The sequence below is a fragment of the Podarcis muralis genome, chromosome 15 (genome assembly GCF_964188315.1).
Source record: "Podarcis muralis chromosome 15, rPodMur119.hap1.1, whole genome shotgun sequence".
Taxonomy (NCBI): domain Eukaryota; kingdom Metazoa; phylum Chordata; class Lepidosauria; order Squamata; family Lacertidae; genus Podarcis; species Podarcis muralis.
In genome coordinates this window covers 16,879,676-16,904,120 of record NC_135669.1, presented here as the reverse complement: position 1 = coordinate 16,904,120, position 24,445 = coordinate 16,879,676, and the positions used below count along the sequence as shown (strand labels likewise).

The window sequence follows — 24,445 nt, the reverse complement described above, 5'->3', positions numbered from 1 at the left end:
GCTAACACCGTTCTATGAAGGTCAATATTTGCACCCACCCCTGCAGGAAGGATGTTGACTCTTGAGACGTGGCAGCCCGTGGCATGGTGTGACAGCTAACGCTAAGTGGGAAGGCAGGCAACACCATATTCTCTAGCCACATAGTCTCATCCCAGTATACAAGGGGATTTGACTCAAGTATGTTGATTCCATTAACCTGCCCTGCAAGACTGACATCTGTCCTAGCCCAAAGGCAATGAGGAGGGGACACAGTTCACAGGCAAAGCACCTGTCCGCCATGGAGGAGCTCCAAGTTCCATGTAGAACATCTCCTATTCCATTTCTTGAGAAACAGGTCATGGGAAGGAGGCTTTTCTGCCCAAGATCCTGGAAAGCCATGACTGGTCAAAGTTGGCAAATACTGAGCTGCAGTGGTCTCGGTTTAAAAACAGATTCAGGCAGACAGGTGTATGTATAAAAAGAATCCTAGTCCAGTGACCAGAGTCTCCAGTTAAGGGAACAGAGGCAAAGGCCTCCATGAACCAACAAGCTGGGCTCTAGACGCATTGCCAGCTAGGCTACTCCAGGCTAGAGGAACTACTGGATCAACTCAGCATAAATAAGTTCCATGAGCCATTATAAAGGATATCACACAGGGTCAGATTTCATGCCACAAAGGCAGTCTCATCTGATTTAAGTACTGCAGCTCTGCCCCATCATACAATGACTGCTGTTCACCAAAGTAGTGAGGGGGTTGGAGAATGGAGAGTAGGAATGGAGAGGACACTACATTCCCAAGGGGTTTGAAGAGGGGAAAGAGGAACCACTAGAAAGCCTCCCCCAGATAGATGGAATAAGGAACCACAGCTATCCCTGATAGAATCCTCCATGGATATTTCATTCCTTTAAAAAAGCCTCACCAACCAACCTTTATACCCAGTTTCTGTCTGCCTTCTTTTGTCTCTAAAGAGGAAAGGATACCCCAATCTTCAAGGAGGCATCTTTTCCAGGCAAACTCTGAGCTCTTTACAAGCAAAAGTAGTTGCCTGGAAATCAGGAAGGCTGCTGTTTAAATAGCAAGCTACTTGGTAGATGCTGTTCACAGCTGCTACCAAGGCAGCCTGCAAGACTTTCCTTGGGACACAGGCTACAAGGAGCATCAAAAGAAGCAAACGGCTTCAGCAGCAGCATTGTAGTTGACCATTTTGGACCCCCATCAGCGAGAACAGATGTAGCCAGGCTGTCAACTGTAGGCATCTTCTTCCAAGAGCTATACTAACAGCTGAGGCCCCAAATACTAGAAGATCCACCTACCCAGGGAGGTTAGTGGGAAGACCAGGGGAGGGAGCAGGAGCAGGTCACAGCTGCAGCAGAGTCCACACGAAACACCAGTTCCCAGAGAAGCAGAGGCAAAGCAGAAACCACAAGCCAACCTGCTGCCTAGCTATGGCTAAAGCAGCTGCCAGGCACCAGAGGGTGCCTCCAAAGACAGCAGCACCACCACCAGCAGCAACAGCAGCAGCAGCAGGAGGAGTGTTACCTCTGCACAGCTTCTTGATCTGGCTCTCCATCTGAGCTCTCCTCATCCACAGGGGTCACGGCGGGCACTGCCTGGAAGGACAAGAAAGGGAAGGGGGCTTGGCTCTGCAGAAAGGTTTTTACACACCCAGGTACTCCACACTTGGCACCATTCCCCACACACTCCCACTCCAGAGCCAGCCCCACCTGAAGTTCATTGCTTCCACAGAAGATAAAGATACCCCAAGAAAGATTCTGAACTAAGAGGCCGAGCTCTTCCCCAAGCGAGACACATCCTAATGCCCTTTAAGTCCAAAGGACTCAAGAGGGACATGCTTGGCAGGGCTGCTTAGTTTGTGCCAATGAATGTCTCAATAAAAAGTCTGCCTTGGCCTCATTTCCTAAACAGGTTTTATAGGGTTTGTTTTTTGTTTTTAAAAAGAGGAATCTTTCAGAAGGAATAGGGAGTTAGGCCATGGATCTGAGAAATACCATCTCGTCATATGCACTTGATCCTGCCCACCCTACTCCCCAAAAAACCCATGGACATAGAGCAAGCCAGGCAGTCTCAGGAGGGGAAAGGGCCAGTAGGAAAACTAGGGAGAAAAACTGAGTTCCAGCAGATGCATGCTACACTAGCAAGAGTGAAGGGCCAGCTGAGAGAGGCACTCTGGATGTGGCAGGGCCACCACTTTTATCTGCCATGAGTAAGCCCAGAAGAAGCAGAATGCAATCACTTGGTCCATATCCATGGAGCTGTGAAATACTGTGAAAAGTGGGCACAGTGCTGTGCCAGAACACCCCACCCCACCCCACCCATCTTTCAGTTACTTACTGGTGTCATTGTAACAAGTGGAGAAGGGCCCCGGGGACGCTTCAAGAGCTGTTGTGCGTGCAACTGGATATTGGCTCCTCCATCTGAAGCCCTCCGTCCAAGGGGTCCCATTCCGTTCAGCAACTGCAAAGTTGGGGGCTGCAGCAAGGACTGCTCCTGCAAGAAAATTCTGCATCTCTACCAAACCCTGGCTGCATGCCTCAAGAGTCAGGAGAAACAGCAGGGTCTGATGGGCATGGGAGAACCATGATCACACAAAAGCAGGCACTGAAATAGCAATGGAGACTTCATCCCCTTAGATTGGCAGACAGGACAGTGATGACTTGGGTCTCCATGTCATACAGCTGGGTGGGTGGGTGGGTGGGTGGGAAGGTGGGTGTCTTCTTAATTTGGTTTCAGGTCCAATTCAACAGGCTCATGAAACCATGGTAGCTGGTAATCTCACAGGAATGGGGACTGATGCTCAGAGTTCCCAAAGTGTTTCCTTTGCCATACCTTGTACTCTAACTGACCAGTTGGTTGCAGGTGCTGCATCGGAAGCATGTTGGCTGCCATGTTCATGTTGGGAGCCACCTGCAGGAAGGGGGCCTGGGGTGCGATGCGTGGGAAACAAGGTAGCAGCTTCTGGAGATCCTCCATCACCTCCGTGCTGCAAATACATGCACAATAACTCAGGAGACGGTCCAGGCAACCCTGCTTCTCTGCTCACATTCTGGGCTGCTGGTTTGTTTCCCACCACTTAGGAGTAGCAGAAGGGAGGCCAGCATTTTCCAGGCCAAACTTGTTAGATAATGTGTCACTACAGAGGTGACACCTGCCACTAAGCTGAGCCAGGAGCCAGGTCCCTCTTAGGAGAGAGGGCTGCAATACTGGAGGGAAATTTGCAAACCCTTTGATGGCTCTGGGATTGTTTGTAAGAAGCAGCAGGCGGCAAAACTCACCGAGGATCAGCCACTCCCACCGTGTGCCTCCTCATGGAGAGGTAGCGGACCAGAGCTTCAGGGGACGGCTCTTCACCTTCGTCGCTATCCAGAGTCATTGCTCCATCAGTCTAGGGCAGAAACACATACCATAAGGTGGTTTGTGGGGAGAAATGCAGAAGCATCTGTGACTAGCAAGGGGAGATCCTGGAAGAGAAAAACAACTTACCTCCACTATTTGGTTCTCGGGGTTGATGAGCTGCACTTGTGGGACACTGATGCTCACTGGGTTGCCCGCCTGCTCTGCCTGCAAAGCAGACACAAAACCAAACTGTGAACACCAAATGCAGAAACCCCAGCCCCATTCCTCTTGCTCAGCCGCCACCACCAGAGGCAGATATTTACGCTGGCCTTCGACACCTGATATATATATTTCCAGGACGCACCCAATTCTTATTACTATGATTTGTTTTAAGCTGTTTTTAATATTGTATTTTAAATTGCTATATTTATATTGCAGGCCTTGACGTATTATGGGTAAGAAATTAAAATAATCTACTGTGGGACCCTCCTGCTGCCCAGCAACAGAAGTAGCTACCCAAGGTGGCAGAGAAAGGCTGAGTGGGCACCTGTGGGGATGCTGAAGGCAGCCCTGTCAGTCACCTTCTCAAAGTAACGAACCCTGAAATATTTTTAAGAGGCCGCCTGCCTACACAGACAAGAGTCTGTCATTTCCAGCTCCAAGAGAAATAGCAATTGTCCCTGCATGAAGGCTAGTTTTGCACAGTGCCAGCTGCTAGCCAGGCACCCTCTGGAACTGCCCCATTGTGTAAGTTAATCTGAAAGCAACAGAGCTGCACCTCACAGAAGACTAACCTGGATGCTGGCTTGTGCTGGGAAGGCCATGGTCCGTGGGAGGCTGGGCAGGGTGGCAATGCGCAAGTTCTTATGCCTCTTTAGACGGTCACAGAGCAGACTGTAGATTGCACTGTAGTGATCGTAAGCATCTGTCCTTAATGACTGGGAAAGCAAGGAAACAAGAAAATGATCAGCCTCACACCCAAGGCAAGCCGCTCTACTTCTACCCCAGAATGCCTGGAGACAGCCAGTACCTGGAGGGTGCGCTCCTTGTCCAGCCCCATCTCGGCCATGGCAAGCAGCACATCTTCATTCAGCGGTTCCATCTGCCTCTCAACCTTCAAGTGCTGACATTCGGCTATTAACTGGAAAGAACAGAGCGTTTCAACGGCTGTAACTTTCACAACAAGGAAAAGCACAAGAGCTGTTAAAGGTTTGGGGCTAGCTGGTCAAAGACTGGCTGGGAAAACGCATCTCAATCCCATCTCCCAAGCAACCTCCTAGGGCAAGGAAGAGCTGAGAGATGCTGAACTCCTCGGGGAAACAAAGACAAAGGAGGCAAGTAAACTGCCTGGATGGAGAGCCACCAAGGAAGGAGAGTTGTGCTGGCTCACCGTGTCGAACTCCGTATCCACCTCCCCAAGCTTCATCCACTTGTGTTTGCAGATCTGCTCCATGGAGAGCCGCCTGCTCGGTTCCAGCACCAGCATGTGGCGGATTAAGTGCTCACACTCTGCAAGACAACAGCAAGAGGCTGCTGAGGAACTGGGGAGAGAGGGAGCCATCACCAGCCACACCCGCCTCAGCACATGGAGGGGAGCCATTCCACTTCTGAACATCACCAGGATGCATGTAAATATCAGGAAAACCCCGTTAAGTTCCTACAACCCCGCAGGGCTTGGCTGCACAAAATGCAACCCCACCTCCCACAAGGTCTCTACATAACAAATCTTACTCCCCTATTGTAACAGCTGCAGAACACAAGCGACCAGGCTCATTAGGATCTGGCCACTGGAGAAACCAAGTGTGGCTTCTGCTGACCACCACAAGACTCCAAGAAGCAAAGTTACTTTTTAAACACACAGGTGTGAAGCCTGTGGGGGCCCCTATAGAAGTTGCTGGACTCCTCCTCCCCCCCCCCAATTCCACCAGTCCCAGTCAGCATGGCCAATGGTCAGAGGTGATGGGAACTCCACAACAACATCTGAAGGGCCCCCACAGATATTCCCGATCCCTAGGTTAGAGTATCCCATTAGCAGAAACCTAGCATTAAGTCACACATTTACTTTTTTTGCTTAGTGGTGACTGGGCTTCCCACAAGAAACCAAAGAAGAATGTTGGGCTTTGATAAACTGATGTACAGATAAAATACACCATCATTATCATCATCATGTCTATATTGCCCTTCATCTGAAGATCACAGGCTGCTTTACACTATAAAACCACAAAAATACATACCATAATAACGAACAATAACAATACTTGCCCCACACATAGTTTAAAAGGCCATAGATTGTTTAATTAGCCAAAGGCCTAGAAGAAGAGGAATGTTTTTGCCTGGCACTGAAAGATACGTAGTGAAGGAGCCAGGCAATCATCCCTGGGGAGAGCATTCCACAACTGGGGAGTCACCACAGAAAAGGCCCATTGCCACCCTCCGAGCCTCTCACTGAGGAGGCACACAAAGAAGGGCCTCAGATGATGACCGTAGGTTGGTTCATATGGGGTGAGGCGATCCTTGATGTATTGCGGTCCTGAGCCATTTAAGGCTTTATAGGTCAAAACCATCATTTTGAATAGGGCCCGGAAACTAATTGGCAGCCAGTGCAGTCAGGCCAGAATGGGGGTTATATGCTCCAGTAAGCAACCTGGCTTCTGAATTCTGCACCAGCTCAAGTTTCCAAAACATCTTCAGAGGCAGCCCCATGTATAACACATTGCAGTAATCTAACCTAGAGGTTATCGTAGCATGGATGACAGAAGTTAGACTATCCTTGTCCAGGTAGGGGTGCAGTTGGGCTACCAACCAAAGCTGATAGAAAGCACTCTGCACCACCTGAGCCTCAAGCTACAACAATGGACCCACAAGTACCCCCAAGTTTCATACCAGCTCCTTCACTAAGGTCGGGGAAGGCCAACACTATATGAGAAAAGGCTTATGGAACAAAACAGGGTTGGATTATTGAAATGTTTCAACCGGAGCTGTGCAGGCAGTAACCTCATTCCAGCTCTCCCATAGCAGGGAGACAGAGACTGCCCAAACTGGATGCATGCCCAAAGAGCAGTAGGCCCAAAGCTCTTCCCTGTCTTCCATACAATTCTGAGAGAGACAGTCATATCTGTTCAACCCATTCTCAATGCAAGTGCTCAGTTTTTAAAGGTGGGCTTTGCCTTCCACAACACAGCTACATTTCAGGGGTCTTTCTCTTGCACTTGCCCCTAACTGATCTCTCTTCCCCACCTTGGCCCCAAGCTCCACACCTCAGCTGCAGCCAATCATTCTCTTCCATTAGCCAGAGACAGTCATGCCACATCTTTGGCAGCAAGAACTATAGTTCTGAAAGAGGGTTTTGGTGTATCAACATACTCCAAAGAAGTTAGATCTGGTCAGTCAATGGGAGTTAGAAAGGGACATCCCCCTGTGCCTCCAATAAAAGTGCAGACAAACACCCCAGTCAGGGGCTTCAGTGCCATGAGAGGGGAAATGAAGGAAACAGAAAGAAGGCACACTGTTCAGTCTCTGATGCATCGGCTCACTGGAAACAGTTTTGTTTGTTTGTTTGGTCATCTTCAAACTAATATGGCTCTCGCATTTGAACTGGCTGGGCCACTGTTGCAGCAGCTGATAGTCCTGGAGTGGTTTGGAGGTCTTAGGTAGTGCTCTCAGGGAAAGCTACGTGGGGAGGGGTCTCAGGACACCCAAGATAAGTTGGATTCACCAGCCACAAAGACAGGACACACAAGCACTTTGCTCTCTCTCTCTCTCTCTCTCTGTGTGTGTGTGTGTGTGTGTGTGTGAGAGAGAGAGAGAGAGAGAGAGAGAGAGAGAGAGAGAGAGAGAGAGAGAGAGATGCTCTAGTAACCATTTGTGCGTGAAACAAGAGACTTTGCAAAATTAGCTGGTAAAGAGAGATCTCTCAATTCAAGCCCTTTGAACAACAGATGGTCTGTCTCAACCAAACCACACATACGACAGGTACACTTATGATGGGCATCTCCCACCCCTTGGTATACTTTTCTGCTTGGGGCTTCAGCTATCAAACGGGTTTCTTGCTGCCCAACTGATAAAAGCCTCACACTGCATCACTACTCATTAAGCCACAATGAGTTCCAATTAACAATGCCAACAGGAAGCCAGCAGTTATTTCTAGACAGTGCTGCAGCAGGCTGAAAATTAATTTCCCTCCAGTTAAAGGTGGACAGTCAGAAAACAGCCCTTTGCTCACAGGAAGATGAAGGACACAGGTTCGCTGGGTGGGCTTGCTGCATTGTGAGCGGGAAGGTCCAGCTGAAGGTCTCTCATGACTGATTCAAAGCACAAACAACCAATGCATGCAAGCTGTCTGGGAGTCTTCTCTAGACAGGCGTCATCCATCTCTTCCCAAGGTCCCAAAATGGCTCAGGCTACCCCTGCTTGATACAGCCAGCATAAAAATAGGGCTCCATCTTCCTCTTTGCCAACAGCTCCAGGAGCAGAATTTTGGGCAGGCGAGTGAGTTTTGAGACCTCTCTCAAATTACTAATGTCTGCCTGCAGCACATTGGAAAGGGCACTGCAGTAGGTGGCTGGGGAGAGAGAACCTCAGCCATTCAGCTTTCGAGCTGAAGCAGTTTCTCTCTGACCCGCAGGAAAAGAAATACACCAGAAACTGAAAATCCACTTTTTAACATAGCCATGAATTCAGCTTTCTATGAGGAGGCAGGTTCAGCTCCCATATAAGTAGTGCTCAAAGCACATGGAAGGAAAAGAGAGGGCAAAAGAACCCAACCTACAACTCTTGTCTAGCGTGTTGGCCCAGACCACCTAGCATCCAAATTCTCTGACATCCTCTGCAGTTCCTAGTTTTGCAATCACCTGGCGTCCTCAACAGCTGGGCAGTGAAATGCAGTTACTCAGTCTACAAGGGATTTTGTTGCAGCTCTTTATTTCAAAGAGATCAGAGTGCCAGGCATGGCTGTCCCAAGCGAGGCCACCTCAAATTCAAGAAGTTGCCAGTGTGAAACTGAACCCCTGATGTCAGCCAGTACCTGTAGCTGCTGACTTTGCTGAGGAGGAGGAGGAGAGGAAGAGGAAGGGGACATCTCCCCACAGAGCCTTTACCTGTGGACATGAAAAATGGAATGCGAAACTTCCCGCTCAGGACCCTCGCCCGCAGGTTCTGCAGCGTACTCCCATCAAAAGGCAGGGCCCCGCAGACCAGCACGTAGAGCACCACCCCAAGGCTCTGCAAGAGAAGAGGGCACAAACGTTAGGTGTCATTTGGGGCAACAGCAATATGAAGCAAACATGTGCCCTAGTAAGGAAAATCTATTTAAGAAAAGGGGCCCCGGTCAGAGGAGCCCCTTTCTAAAAAGGTCCCACTTATATCTTTTAAAAAGTTTAAAATTATTGCACATGGACAATGACAAAAGTTCCTTCACTAATCAAATGCATATAGTGACAAAAATGCTTTCCCTCAAAGCTGCTTCAGTGTGCTCCAGAAGCAGCATTCCCCTCCCCCTCCCCTTACAAAGGGAAATGCTGGCAGTGCAGAGTGGTTCTTGATGGTTTACCCAAATGTCCACCTTTGGCCCATCATACTCCTTCCCTTCAAAGAGTTCTGGGGCAGCATAGGGGGGACTTCCACACCAGGTCTTCAGCAGCTGACCGGGCGTGAAGATATTACTGAATCCAAAATCTGGAAGAGAAACAGGAGGGAAGCAATTCAGAGACCACCCAGTATCATAGTTTTTCTATAAAGGTTTCTAATCATTTCTATTGGATTAGCTCAGCAATGCAACAGCAGCAGGGAAGGCTGGCCCCAAGTGGAGGTGCAGAATCATGAATAACTAAGCCCTAAAAGTCTGGCAGGGCAGTGGAACACCATCCTTGGTGGCCAGGAGCAGAAGCAGCAAGATCTGTCACTTGTCAGAAACCTCAAGTTGCCAGGATTTGACCTGGGCTGCTTTGCTTGGGTAGCCTATGCATCCATCTTTTAAAATGGCCGACCTGCTATTTTGATGTTCAGATTTGCATCCAGAAGCAAATTCTCTGCTTTCAGATCTCTGTGGACGATGTTACGACAGTGGCAGAAATGGACAGCTGCCACTATCTGCTTAAACTTCTTCCGGGCTTCTTTTTCAGCCATTCGTCCATGGGCCACGAGGTGATCTGAAGGAGATGTGGGGAGGGAGAAGAGACAGAAAGCATAACCATTGTTATTGGATCAGTATAGACTTACTTTGGTTTACTGCAGGACTTGTAAGGCCTGCACTGCCCAGAATGGGTCTATCTAGCACCATCTTGTGCTGGGGAAACAGCACAAGGAGGTGGTGGCACAACTGCCAGGCAAAGTGTCAAGACATGCCCCAGCTCACAGAAGCTAACCTCTCTAGGTTTGCAGCAGGAGAGCTCCTTTCATATTTGGGCACATCTTCTCTGCCTATTTCAGTCGGATTCAAAGTCTGCCCTATACCCAAGGATGGTGGTAGGTACCCCAATCACCAGCCCTATTTAAATGCCTTAGAATACTTCTGCAAGATGCTAAGACTCAGCCTCTGGTAAGTCTCCATGCCAGAGCAAAAATGCCTCTCTGGGCAAGCATAATGTTCCAATGACACACAATTGTATTTTAACACCCATGATTGATAAAATATGTCAGCTGTAGATGAAGGCTGTTGCAATTATGCTGAGCACTGTGAGTGAGCAACAGGGGATATTCACGGGTCACCTTCCCATGAAGAATTACAAGGATTGGGGCAAATTTGCACCAGAGGGGGAAAGAGGCCTACGAGATTCACATTCCATATGCAAGAAACCAGGGGAGATGCAAGTGAAAGAAAAGTCCCTGGAACAGCTGACCTCGACCTTTGAAGGGGTGCAGAAAAAAATAGTGTGCGAGGGAGTATGTGTGTACAATATGATGGATCCTGAAAAAAGGAAAAGGCTGAGGCTCTGAAGGGAAGGCAAAGTTCTGCCAAGTTTCCTTTGTGAAGATGAGATTTGATTTGATTTTGATTTAGCCCCAGAGCGGGGGTGGGGGTGGTATATGGAGCCACTTTTAATTCAGACAAAACCCCAGTGCTAGCAAAGGAGAAGCCTCTGGGATGATGGCAACAGCCAGAGCAGGGCAGTTTCCTGTGACAGTAGCTGTTGGCTCCAGCCTTCTCACCCTGACAATAGCTCTTTTAATAAAGAGGCAAGCAGGAAACTGGCCCAAAGGTTGTTTTTAGCTGTTTGCTGCTTCTGAAAACTGCGAACACTGTGCAACCTCCAGTTGTCAATGGGTTATTTAGAAAATGTCACAAAAGAAACTCCTGCAGAAGGCGGCCACGGATAAATAGGCTGCAGCTCTTTGGTGGGACTGGTAGATCACATGATGCCTGCCCAGCTTGAACAACAAGAAGTAGCTGGCAGAAAGAAAAAAGCAGGGGGAGATTATAAATTCTTACACATTAATGTGGAGGGAGAGGAATGGTTGGGTCAAGATAGAGAGCCTGTTTGCTAACCATTTGGGAATTCAAGGAGAGAGCCATTGCACAGTGAGTAGAGCATCTGCTTTGCATGCAGAAGGTCACAGATTCAAATCCCAGCATCTCTGGGTAAGGCTGGGTAAGACTCCTGCCTGAACTCCTGGTGTCACTGCCAGTCAGTGCAGGCAGTACTGAGCTAGGTGAGCCAATCATGTGTCTAGGCAGAAGGCCCCGTCTCAGGCCAGCATCATTTGAGGAAAGGGGGGAGGATGTACATAAGGAACACCAGGGAGAGTATGGGCTCATTCACAATTGTGTTTGACACATATTTTGATCATATGGTGTGTCAATTAATCCCCACAGGTCTGAAAGCTTTCCTTGTTGTTCTGCAGCTGTGTCTTCCGAAAGACCAATCTTACCCGCTCAATTGGATCTTGTCAGATGTGCAGAATATCATTTATAAGAGAGATTTTGCTTAACTGAGCATCAGTTTAAGGGGTAAGACCAGGTTTTTGCAAGGCACAGTGACAGAAAAATGAGAAAAGCTCCTGGGTCCAGACGAATTAATCAGAACACAATAAAATCAAACTACAAGTCAGGTGAAAGTGTGGCTGTGCTCTATTATTGCTTCTGGTAGAGAGGAACAACAGTTTTCAATTATAAAGCACTTTGGAACCATTATTGTATTTTGCTACGGGAAGTATTGTCTTTAATTTGCTATATATATATGCTACTCTTCCTCCCAAGATTTGGCTACATAAACACCTTTTAAAGTAGATCTGTCTGCCTGTCTGACAGAGATTTGAACCTAGAGTTTCCATAGCTTCTGAAGCACAATTTCCTATCTGTATTACAGGTAGAATATGTTGGTGCAGGAGAAAAATGTAAGCATAAAAGGAAAATTTCCTGGATGTCAAGTTCTGGGTTTGGGACAGATACGCTTTAGTGAGAGAACCCCAGCAGAGATTCAAAATAGCAAATATGCAGCAAAGCAAAGCATGGAAATAGAGACTGTTAGACCTTTAAAATATATCCTTCCAAGTTCCTTCCAAAGTTCCTCACTTCTCCTAGCACAGGAAAAGGCCAAACGTTTGGTAAGTTAAAAATGGTTTCCTTACAAACTTTCCAAATGTTAGGTTCATGTGCTCTTCCAGACAGCAATCAGAAAAGTTGCACAGGCAGCAAATGTGGCTTAGTTACAGGGGTGAAAAAGTTCCTAAATTATGGGTAAAGGAACTCAAGAGAGGCTGGTTAGACGAGCCATGCAGTCTGAACTGCAACAATCAGCTCAGAACTCCTCACACATTGAGCTTCTATGGTTAACTGAGGTACAATAATACTCTTGACCACTTTCCTCCCAAGCTGCGCAGGAGTGACCTAGCTAAGCCTAGCAGGACGGCTTATTCTATGGCATTAACCCCTTCATGCACTAATTAGACTTAAGCATGTGGGTTATATGAGGCTAGTTATCCCACATAATAGTGAAGTCATTTTATAGAAAGGGAATTGATACCTTATTCCCCAGGCCTCACTCTGCTAAGAGTGTTCCTGCTATGAAGAAGTAAAAGTAGCAATATGATTTCTGTCGGGGGGGGGGGGGGAGAAACGGTGGCCCTCCAAATACTGCTGGACTGCAGCTCCATCATCTCCGAGTGTTGGCCATGTTGCGCCTGATGGATTCAAGCTATATCTCAAGGACCTCACTCCTGGCCCAGAGAGTTTAAGAGTCAAGGCCACAAGCCCTTCTTACATTCCCAGGTGGGATCAAAAGAAACTCCCTCATGCTTGCTTCCTCCTTTTCTCCGTTCACAGTTCATTTGGACTGCTTCTTGAGTATTCATAAAAGAATAATTCACTCTGTAAATAGCTACTGGGCTCCAGAGGCAAGAGCCAAACCATGTTCGTAATCTCCTGGAGGAAGGTTACAAACATTTCACCTCCTCTGTCTCTGAGAAAAAACTGGTGCCTTTTTGCCGTCTTCTCTTGTAACCAGCTTTGCATCATGGGCCTTTCCGCGTTCTAGTGATTAATGTCAGAGGTAGCTTGCATCTACAGATTGTGAAATACAGAATTATCCAACAGGCTGCTCTTTGCTCTAAATCTTGCACAAATTTGGCAGCATTTCTGCAGCTGATAGGCCCACAAGCCATCTTTCAACCCATAATGGAAGGTGGGCTCCCTCTCTCTTCTGCATTTCTACCTGGGCAGTAAAATCTCACACCTCAGCTTAAAGAAATATTTGCCCGGTATGTGCTAAAAGAAAGAAAGGGGCATATGTATGTGTGCACTCAGAGAGGCCAGGAGGGTTTGTGTTTTAGAATGTGTTTGTGTTTTGTTTCTTTGAATAAAGAGTTAACTTCATTGGCACCTTGTGAGTTATTGCTGAGCTGTTCCTGACTCCCACCTTGACACTAGGGAGGCTTCAGGAGAAGCTGCAATGTTCACTCCTGCATCCAAACCCAAGACTCTACCTCCTCAGCTGCTCCTTAAGAAGAATAGCAGCACAATCCTATGCATGCTGACTTAGAAGCAAGTCCCACTGAGTTGGGCTTACAGTGGTGCCTCGCAAGACGCGAGTCTCTTCGTCCGCGAGTCTCTTCGTCTTGCGGTTTTTTTGTCTTGCAAAGCACGGCTATTAGCGGCTTAGCGGCTCTTAACGGCTTAGCGGCTTTAAGAAAAAGGAAACAAACTCGCAAGAACTTGCAAGACGTTTCGTCTTGCGAAGTAAGCCCATAGGGAAATTCGTCTTGCGGAACAACTCAAAAAACGGAAAACCCTTTCGTCTAGCGAGTTTTTCGTCTTGTGAGGCATTCGTCTTGCGGGGCACCACTGTACTTCCTAGTAAGTGTGTATAGGCACCCTCTGCAACTTCACCACACGCCCACTTCACTGCCTGCACCTGGTATCTTTTATTATAAATGAAATTTAATCAGGGAAGGAAAAGAAGCTTGCCGGCTGAAAGCCCCATCAAAATATATTAGAAATGCAACATCAAAAGAAAGAAATTGCTCTTTATCTGGAGAGGCAGAAGGCTTTTGATGTGTTTGTGTAATTAGTATTTACTGTGAACTGCTTGTGCCTGGGTATTTTAATTAGTGGGCACTTTTGGCCAAAACAACCACCTAATGGGAAAACTTTAGCTTAATTTTGATTCTCTAAAGCAGACTTTCATCTTTCGCTCTATAATTAATACAGTTTATGAAGGGAAGCAGGTTGAAACTGCCCAACCTTCCCCTTTGAGGCCAAAGCAGCAGGCTCCTTCTGAAGAAATGGTTTCTTGGATGCATCTGTGGTGTCGTTCCCAATACCACACACTGGCTTTCCCGCTGCAATTTAACAGTTCCTAAAGCACAAGGCTGAACTAGGTCAATGTTTTTGGATGAATCTCAGCCCTTGGCAGGCACCCAAATGCTGATGGGGGTGGGCATATCTTGCTGTTCTCAGCTGAGAGCTATCATCTCAGGTGCATGTGCTCCATGTGAACAGGTCCTTCGTGAGAGGAAATCTCCCTCTCTTCCTCTGTTACTCAACAGTTGGGTAAAACCAGAAGGATTTGCTTGATGTAGTCAGAGGCAGCTCAGATCCCATTCTAAACCATTCAGCACCTTCCAACTTTGATCCACCTCTCCAGCAAGACGAGGCAATGGCTCCCCTTCCATCCCAACTCCCTTGTCCACCAAAGAGGCCTGGATCCTATTAGGAGATCAGGCTGCAGACTTGGTCTCTCCAGCAGTCCCAGCCCCCATTGGCTCTGCTTGTAGTTACCAGCTGGGATAAAGTCTACATGACTTTGTTCCACTGACAGGAGCAACAGAAGTACTTTTAATTACAATTAACAATGTTATGAAGAGCCATTTGATTGCTCCAGGGAAAAAAGCACATGTTTAGCAACAAAGCCTTCCTGCAAATGGATCAAAGCTTTCTAAGAATGGCCAGGGATCAACCTTGCTGCAAAGGCACAGAGATTTGTGTCTATTTTCTTGGACCTGAACTGGTGTTCTGTTTTGTTTTTCTAAAGTAAACACTTCCCTAGGTTAATGACAAATAAATGAGTTCTCTCTAAAAGCTCTTTGCCAGACACCAGGTCATTGGTACCAGGTCATTTGGAGACAATATCTCTCGGGAGGAAGCTGAGTGAAAGCTCCCAATATTAGGTATGAATGGCGTGCCCAGAGCAGCTATCAGTTCTCCTCTTGGTTGGGGTCACTCAGTATCAACTCTGCTTACCTAGAGCTAAAGTGGCAGCCAGCTGCTCCACTAACACCCTTAGAAAGTCATCCCAGCAGCACGCCCAGACTACATGATTTGCTCAACTCTCCCAGGGGCCACAAAGCAGTAGTAGGTGGGTGGGTCCAGAGGCACAAAGTGGGCCAAGCAATGGATGTGACTACACATGTGCAGTAGGCCACATCCCAGTTGTGCACAATCCACAGGTCTCTGCCCTCACCCCACACATTTGCACCCCACACATTCAGGCAAGCAAGGGACATCATTACACTTCAGAGACACATTCCAGGGTGGGGGTGGGGTGCATAGATACAGATGCCTGGAGGGCTGCGCTTGGCCCCTGAGCCTGTGGCTTCCTACCTCTGGCCTAATTCAATTAGGGGAACTTTGATGGACCATATGAGAAATTTGCTTATACTGCTAGGATTGATAGATGCATGGTATGGATCATGTCTGCCCAATAACCAGCTCCACTCTAGAGAATCCTAAACACGCCCCCAGTCTCCTGCAGTTATTGTTCTCATGTAATGAAAATTACTGCATCCTACCCGCACTCTTTATGTAGGATTTACAGCTGTAACGTATGCTTCATGCCCACCCAGCCCCTCCTTCTGAAGGCCTCTGAAATTGCTGAAGATTGTCAGAGCAAAAGGTAGAGCAACACCACCCATCACCACTAGCCATCCCCTTCAAAAAGAAGACTGACATTTGCACCTATGTTTTGCCTAAGGGGCAGGTTACAAGTCCCACTATGACGCTATATGGGTGGCCCAGCCAAGAAGGGAAGGAGGAATTGAAAACCCCTTGCCATTACACCACAAAGGCCCAGCAGCATTCAACTGCCTGGAAGCAGCTCTGCTCAGCAGAGCTCCTGCTGCTGTTTTTCCAGGCAACGCGCAGGCCGCTCTGAAGCCAACAGTGACAATGATCTGCTTGGGCTGGCGGCGGAAAGGGTAGCTCAGCAGTCTGGATCACGTCAGGGCTGCAAGTGCTCCAGCTCCTTACCCGCAAGCTTTGGCCAGATTACCAACGGAAATTAAAAAGTCACTTTAAACATTGGATAAATTAAGCCATCTCCTCCCCCTCCCCCTAAATGTCAGGTTCCTTTTTACAGTAGCTGCAGTGTAAACAAGCGACAGGGCGTTATTAACACAGCTGCAGTCAGGGAAGCCGCTCTGGGAGCTGCTCACAGTGCAGCCAGTGACTCCAATGGAACAAGTCACCCATACAGAGAAAGAGACGCTGAATGGAAGCCATGTGGCCAGCTAAGGGAGCTGCCTGAAACTGTCTTGTTTCAGCACAGAAACAAGCCAGCAGCTAGAAGAGACTCCTCTTAGGGTGGAAGTTACCAAGGAAGGGAGAGAAATGCTGGGCCTCTGCTTCCTTCAACAAATCTATCTCCTCCTCCTCCTCCTCTCTGGAGCTCCTGAGAAGCTTTTCACTAGGAAACACAGAGGAAGTTCTGGTTTCACTCTCCCAGCAGATGACGGGTTTAGGGCTAAAGTAGAGCTTGAGTGGCGGCTGAAGACAGCTGGGGAATGATGGAGGTAAACAAGATGCACAGGCCAGATGACAGAAGCGGGTTCCACAATTAGGCTTGCCAGCTCTCAGCTAGCAAGCAAGGCCACGGGGGTTGGATGGCGTGCAGCAGATCAGCTGCTCCAAACGAGCTGAATTTACTGCAGCATGAAGGGCTTCCAAAAGCAATGGGGAGATTTCCATCCGCTCTGCACGTAACAAGGTTATTTTAGTAACCATCAGAAGAAGCCTGATCAAACTCACACAGGGCGGCTTTCTGGAGGGAAGGCTGCTCGGCTCAGGATAGATATGCAAGGGACAGAAGCTGGGGCTCCCTGAAAAGGAGAGATACTGAAGACAATTTGCTTCTGACCAGTCAAACATCCCCAGGTATATCCAGCAGAGAGCTCATGCTTCTGTGTTCCCTCCACTGGACAGCTCATCTCCCAACCAAAAGGGAGAACAAGGCAACCACAGGCCATGCGGTCTTCCATGGAGAGTCCAGAAGGAAAGATCTCTTCAAACTGTTCTTGATTAATTGATTGAAACAGTTCTCCCTGACCCCCTCCTTCTTGTCAGACAGCTGATGTCAGTCCCCACAGACAATGCTGTGCTAGGTGGGCAAGTGGTCTGGCCAGCTATAAAGGCAGCTTTCCATAGGCAAACACTTTACATTACTCTGTCTTTAAAAATGCTGAAAGCAGTTGCTCCATATGCAGCAATGTTTCTTCAGTTATATCATTACAAAACATTTCATATCACTTTCCATTCCCAGCAAGGACCCCCAAAGCAGTTTGCATAAAAGAACAAAATATCACCAAGTAAAAGAAATAAAAACTAAAACCTTCACTGGAAGTGCCTATGGCTTCCTTTAAAATGATGACTTCCACTCTATGCTTGTGACTTGGCCCGCTTGCTTGAGCCACCTTTGAAGGTGCTCTTGCTCTCTGTGGTCTGCTTTGCAGGGGCTAATCTCTGTCAGACGTGTGTGTGTGTGTGGTCTGAGTGGAAAAGAATGGTCCTGTTCTGCAGTGGCACACTTAGGCTGGTGGCCTGTCTTTCTCTTCCGACTGAAAAGTGCTTGTCCAGAGCATTTTGAACAGTCCCGAGTAGCTACTCTTGAAAAATGCAGAGCAACAGTCCTCAGCTGTGCATTTTTCACTGACATATCATATACTATCAACAGTTTTAAAAATAACAAAAAACAGTTAACCAGCTGGAGAATGCGAAATGGCTGGCTCTACCCCACTGGAAATCAGATGCTGCCTCCTCTGACCCACAGAGGTTAATTCTGCAGAGCAGGGATGGAGCAGGGATGGAGAACCTTCCCTAAGGCATTTGTCATGATGGCTGAGGCTGGCAGGAGTTGAAACTCAACATCTGGAGGACCACAGCTTCCCTACCCTTGTTACTGAGTCATGGGAGAGAGCTGAGATTTGTAGAATGAGAATTCACCCAAACCATTTTTGTAAAACACGTCACCCCCAAACCATAAGGGGGGGCAAAGTGTTTTCAGGTGGCACGAAAGCCCTGAGAATGTGGATGTATTGTGCATGTGTGTTTATGTATGCATGCTGCTAGCCAGAATCCACAATAGAAAGCCACAGAAGGGACACTTGAGATTAACAAGAGAGCTTTGGAGATTTAGCAAGCCTGCCCAAGATGTTATTGAGTTTTATGCACTGGAAAATGCAATTTTCCAGCCAGAAATGCATTGGGACCATTTACTAGTGACTGTTTATCAAACTAACCCCCCTTTTAATTTTCACAGAAGCTGCAGTGGATCATTAGCTCCATCTTTCCCACAGGAGTAGCCAACTCAGAACAGCTTTGCTCTGCTCAGATGCACCCACCAGTTTTGAAAATGAATTTTAAGCTGGCAAAATTTTTCCCAAGGTTGCACATTTCAGGCCTTTATTTATGAAAGGCACCCTCATTTTTAAATATTATTCCTCCCTAGGAAGGCAGCAAACCCAGTTCACTGCAGCTTGCAAGTCCTCCCACCAAATACGTTGATCAATGGAAAGTTCCAAGACCTGAAGGGCATCACTCAGCTGAAAGCGGAGAGGAGGGGCAGCTATTTTAAGTTTACTGTAGTTGACTAAGTACATTATCTGATTAAAGAATGCAATAAATGTACTTACCAAATATTTCCCCTCCGCTCGCATATTCTGTCACCAGATAAATCATTCTCTCTGTCTCCATAACCTGCACAAGGACAGAAAACTGACAGATAAGGAGATTGCCTAGGACAAAAGGAAGCTGGCGCTAATTGGACCTTACTTTTTGTGACTTGCATCTTAAATACACTGAGCCACACTCAACAAATTAGAAGAACCCACCCAGCGGCTGCACTCAAGTGCACAAGGTCTGTTAAGGACCCAAACATAATGCAAGCAAGACAGGCTAAACTTCAGGCTAAAATGCTGCAAGTGAGTTTTCAAGATGCCTTTTCCAAGCTGAAAGAGCCGACACTTCCCATTCTGAGGGGCCAATGTTACTCTAAAGGTACTTCCACAAGCCATGCTAAGAATGCCTTTGGGTAATTAATGCCTCTTAAGAACAACAACAACTTGCAAATATGGTAACTGAAGCGTAGAAGGATGGGTCTGTCATTTTAATTCAAATTATATAAAGGCGTTTAATCTGAATGACCTGATGGATGTTTCAGCCAGCAAAAAGGACCAGCCCATACACCCTGCTTTCTCAAAAGCATTCAGGTGTGATGGGTGCGATGCTCTAAAGCATTTTCAGAGTTGGAGCTAAGCTCCATAATTGACCTCATAACTTAAAACACTCAAGTAGCTACAGACTTGCCAGCAAAGGCAGCAGTATCTCTTTGCAAGGGCAAAGAACACCCCACAAGCAATTCAAGCATCTCAACAGAAGAGGTAACTAGCTTGGCTGTTCACTCTGGAGGCCCTTTCATTCTGTTTAATCCAGACCAGATATCTGACAGGTCTTAGGCAAAAAATGCACCCAATTAAAGCCTTCTTGTTGTGCCAAATAACCTTGGTTCTTTGGATAAATGATGTAGATGGGCTAACAAAGCCACTGTCTACCATGTCATTCAGACCGCTGGAGATGTAGCAGGGAAACTCCTGGAAAAGAGGCTGGTCAGCCACAAGTTCCCTGAAGGCCAAGGTTCAGGGACTCCATATCCTCACCATGCAGGGCACAGTGAATTGTGGAGAGAAGTGGCCTGGAAGGCTGGAAGCAAAAAAATCAAGGCAAGAGAATGGTAATGGTTCTCTGCCTTGTTTTCCCATTGCAGTTCCCCAAATACTGTATCTGCACTGGTACCAATGAAGATGATGAAGAATAAGTGAGGTGCAGAACTGGGGCTAAACAGATTCTTGCTGCAAGTGACAACGGCAACACAGAGGACAGTAAGCAGGTTTTCCCAGAGCAAACTGCTACGGTTCTCATTACTCAACAGGACACAGGGAATAGGGCAGGGGGTAGGGGAGCAAAAGGGATGGTTTCACTGAAGTGCCCTTTAAATGTCACACTAGCACAGTGGGAGACACTCTTCTGTAGACTCAGAGCAAAACAGAAGTGTAAAAGTTTAAAAAGCTTGTAACAGGGGGCAGTGTGTGTGCATGGATGAGGTCAAATGAGTATGTTCCATGGAATTTTCACCTCAAGACAGGAGTACCAGGCCAGTGTTTCTGACAGCACCCCTTCATACGCAAAGGGGTCCCTGCCCAAATGGACCCATGTAGTGAATTATGGAGCCTCAACATTAGCCAGCCTAGACATCCGGTCCCCTGCCCCCCGCTGCCACCGCCTTTGATGAGCAGAGTGGATAAGGGATTTAGCCTGGTATCTTTCAGCCTTTTGCTTGTAAATTGCAGGCAGGCAGGCAGGCAGGCAGGCAGGAAGGAAGGAAGGGACATTTCTAATAGAAAATAAAATTTGGGCATTGAACTGTGACTACAAGCAGTCCTTTTTGCTTTTGAGGGGTTTGGAGGAACTGCTGATGCTCAAGAAATTGCCTCCAGATCACCCCACTTCCATAGACGGGGGGCGGGGCATTTCTTATGGACAGAGTGGTTTTTCAATGTGTCTCAAAACAATTTGGTGGGTGGGAGCCAAGAGGGACACACCTGGACCCTGCTCTTAACAGTCCAGAAACTGGCCATCCCATGTCGAAATTGGAGCTCATCAGACAGCCTGTGCTGTCTTTTGTTTCAGTCACTTTTCAGTTAAAAGCCACATGAAAGAATCACATGCAAAAATTCTACTCCTTGAGAAACAGCGGATATGAATAGCCTGCTGACAGGCCTTGGCGGTGCAGAAAGATGGTTGCGCAGATTCTGGAATGGTTCATCTTTGGCATTATTATGTGCATTCAGTTGACAGAAAGCTGCTTCTCTCAAGAAGCTAAGAGGCCTCATTCCAGCAGCAGTCACTGCAAAAGCTGCCCACCTCTGTTAATGCCTGTTGAACAGCTGAATTTGGAGGTTTCCCATGTCCCACCCTAGTCCCACCCATGGTCTTTACTCCCAAACCTCAAGGACACTAACAAGTGAATCCTCAGAGTGGACACCAACACACAGCATTCATACCTGATACAATCTGATGATGTGTGGGTGGCAAAGCATCTTCATGATCTGAACTTCTCTGAAGATCTTCTTGAGGTTCTCTTCGTCCAGCTGAGTCTTATCAATTATCTTTATGGCAACCTGAAAGGGACCAGCAAGACAGGCCATTAGAAAACACAACCTCAGACTGGTCAAGTGGAATTCAGAAACATCATTGCCTCTTATAGCAAAAGTGTCAGTTTCCAAACTGTTCACAAGAAAGATGTTATTGCACCAATCAAGGCACAGTCACTATTGGGGATTTGCACGAAACTGCCTATGTCAGGCTACTGGTCCATCTAGCCCATCACCCTCCATTTCTGTTGCCCAGGTCTTTCCCAGTCTCGACACCTAAGATGCAAGTGCCAAAGGTTGAACCTGCAACATTCCCACATGCTCTACATTACACTATGGCACCCCTCCCCACCACCACACACACCTATGTCCTATTTATTGGGTCAAGAAAGTTGTTCCACAGAATGTCTGCAACATCTCACATCAAGCAGCCTTGCCCCTTATGTGCAGAGGTGAAAAGGAAACAGGTTTTACAGACAGTTCCAAGCACTTTGAAGTTTACTACAAATGTAGAGAAACATAAGCAATCCCAGTAAAGCTTCTCTCTCCCCAGAGGAGTAGATCGTTTTAAACTATAAACATCCAAAACATTCCATTTACTAGAGATGTAGACCAGAAATTAGTTGCATCTCATGGGGCCACTTTCCAGTTGTAAAAATGCAGGTCACCTAGCACCCATTTTTTAACATCTTAAATTCCAGGATACATGGATAATTCTAACCAGGACTAGTCTCCTGGTTGTAGCCCTTTAGTGCGATACCCGCACAAGCAAGCCTAAAGCACCAGATCTCCAAAGCAGTTTTAAAAAAGAGAGAAAGAACTCCAATTCAGCGTCCTTTGAATATTAAAGCATCACCATCACAGTGTGGAATAGTTAGAAAACAGAGTCTAGATTGCTAGCAGCCCAAAATGTATATTTCCATTTTATTAGTATGACATATGTAATCAAAGGGAATCCTGTCTAGGCCCTGATAAATTCAAGATTTCCTAGATCTAGGCCACTCTATTCATGTTACATGCACTTATTTTTCATAGCATGGAATGTTTTCTATACACTCGAATTATGCCAGCATACATGCAAACAGCGCACACAGGACTATTGCCTGCTTACTAGTGGTAAGTGCTAGTCAGTGACACCTGCCTAGAGGAATCTGCTGCTGTCCTCTACCCAGCCCATTCATTACTGCTTCCTCTAGTGCTCTGCCTGGAACAGCAAGTGTCTCATTCCACACTGACAAATGTCCTCACTGAGGCATGCTCCACAGTGTTTGAAGCTGCCTGTTTACCCGTCCCCATGGAGATGTCCAATTCCACGTGAAACCCAAGTCACTGTTGCCTTCCTGGCACAAATGTCGTAGCAAAGCCTTTTCACGGGTAGGGAAGTAGATTGAGCACAGCAGCTCTCTTGTCTTGCGGCTCAGCCAGCAAAATGTTTTTCCAGTCAAATCTTCACCACTACCCCACCCTTCCCTGAAATGCAGAATCATAGGTCACTGATGCATCTCTCTCCTCCTCTTTCCCTTTTCAGTGCTCTTTTCAGGTGAGCAAAGACCCCATCCCTTCCACCCAGTTGGCCTACTTTGTCCAAAGCACATGTGGCTGTGGATGTGTTCCAACATGTGGTATAGAATATTGGTAGGCTGATCAAAAAGAGCTAATTTCTCCACCAGCACCAGCCATGTGTGTACAGTAAGCATTGGCAAAGAGACCATGTCAAAGGTCTGCCATCGAAATGGCCAATGTTAAAAGCTGCTGGAGCTCTAAGAGCAAGCTGAAAGAGCTGCCTTTAGGGGACACCTCCAGAATTCAGACAACTTCCAACCCAAATGACTGCTCCCATTATAAATTCAGTGGGACAGATCAGCAGGATGCTGCAGCCTCAACAGCAAGATTCGTCAGAGAACTTGGTGTGCTTCCCCTGAGTCTGCTACTGGGGAAGAAAACGATTAAAATATGCCTTAATGTAACCCCCAGCTCATCTGAATATTAACCAAGTGAGTTTTCCTGGATAATTATGAAGTGTATACTCACTGGCAAACCTCCCTCTGAGGCTCCTGATACTTCAATCGGTATTACCCATTTACTTTCAGTGGAAGCCATAGGTGTTATCAACTCAACCCTGGAGGAGCTTCTCAATTCAAGGTTTTGGCTGGGGATGTTGACCAATGGGGTGTACAGTCTCCACCAACTGCAGCTGAGTAAGCTCAGGGCAGTCAGCCCCATATACTCCAAAGATGCCTCAAGTTCATGCACAGGTTGACCCAGATTCTGCTCAATCCACTGGACTGTGGCCACAATTAAGTGTCAAACTAATCTATAAACTAATCTATAATCAGGGGACGCGGGTGGCGCTGTGGGTAAAACCTCAGTGCCTAGGACTTGCCGATCGTATGGTCGGCGGTTCGAATCCCCGCGGCAGGGTGAGCTGCTGCCGTTCGGTCCCAGCTCCTGCCCACCTAGCAGTTCAAAAGCACCCTTAAGTGCAAGTAGATAAATAGGGACCGCTTTATAGCGGGAAGGTAAACGGCATTTCCATGCGCTGTGCTGGTGCTGGCTCGCCAGAGCAGCTTCGTCACGCTGGCCACATGACCCGGAAGTGTCTTCGGACAGCGCTGGCTCCTGGCCTCTTAAGCGAGATGAGCACGCAACCCCAGAGTCGGTCACGACTGGCCCATACGGGCAGGGGTACCTTTACCTTTAATCTATAAACAGAATCCCTTCAGTAGTGAAACTCCAAAACAAAAGCCCAGGGAAATTAACAATCCCATTATGGGAAGCTAACAAAGCGTGTAGCATCTGCAGCAACTATGCCAGCTCCCAGCACTCATGCTGCCACCAATTAGAAGTGCTTCAAAATCCAAGCTGCCTTCCCCTTTCCTTCTGTCCAAACTTCAACCTCACAATTTGAGAAACCAATGCTTGAGAAGCAAGGTTGGGAGAACTACCCAACACTCTGCTGGGGAGAAGTTAAGGGCATAATTCTGAAACAGAGTTCAAAGCTCCACTGGGAGCAAGTGCAAGTAATGCTAATTCACAGGTGGTGCTGTTTTATAGTTGAACATTCCTCTGCATTGCTCAGCAATTAATTTATGGGAGCCCAGCTGGTGGTGCTCTCCCCTCTGCAGGGATTAGACAGGGGTCAGCAAACTTTTTTAGCAGGGGGCCAGTCCACTGTCCCTCAGACCTTGTGGGGGGGGGGGGCAGACTATATTTTGAAGAAGAAAAATGAACAAATTCCTATGCCCCACAAATAACCCA

At 47.4% G+C, this 24,445-nt stretch overlaps 1 protein-coding gene across 3 annotated transcripts in view; it reads right to left on the bottom strand.

Moving 5' to 3' along the window:
- SIK3 (SIK family kinase 3) overlaps nt 1-24,445 on the bottom strand; it is a 92,077-nt gene that overhangs the window by 16,124 nt on the left and 51,508 nt on the right. For all 3 annotated transcript variants that reach the window (XM_077919379.1, XM_028708458.2, XM_028708460.2), the window contains exons 2-14: nt 21,098-21,214; nt 18,671-18,734; nt 9,319-9,480; nt 8,883-9,007; nt 8,431-8,554; nt 4,725-4,843; nt 4,365-4,475; nt 4,129-4,272; nt 3,482-3,559; nt 3,274-3,383; nt 2,828-2,981; nt 2,333-2,488; nt 1,520-1,590 (exon numbers count right to left, since the gene is read on the bottom strand). In XM_077919379.1, the coding sequence (XP_077775505.1) occupies nt 1,520-1,590; nt 2,333-2,488; nt 2,828-2,981; nt 3,274-3,383; nt 3,482-3,559; nt 4,129-4,272; nt 4,365-4,475; nt 4,725-4,843; nt 8,431-8,554; nt 8,883-9,007; nt 9,319-9,480; nt 18,671-18,734; nt 21,098-21,214 (1,535 nt within the window). The remainder of the gene's footprint in view (nt 1-1,519; nt 1,591-2,332; nt 2,489-2,827; nt 2,982-3,273; nt 3,384-3,481; nt 3,560-4,128; nt 4,273-4,364; nt 4,476-4,724; nt 4,844-8,430; nt 8,555-8,882; nt 9,008-9,318; nt 9,481-18,670; nt 18,735-21,097; nt 21,215-24,445) is intronic.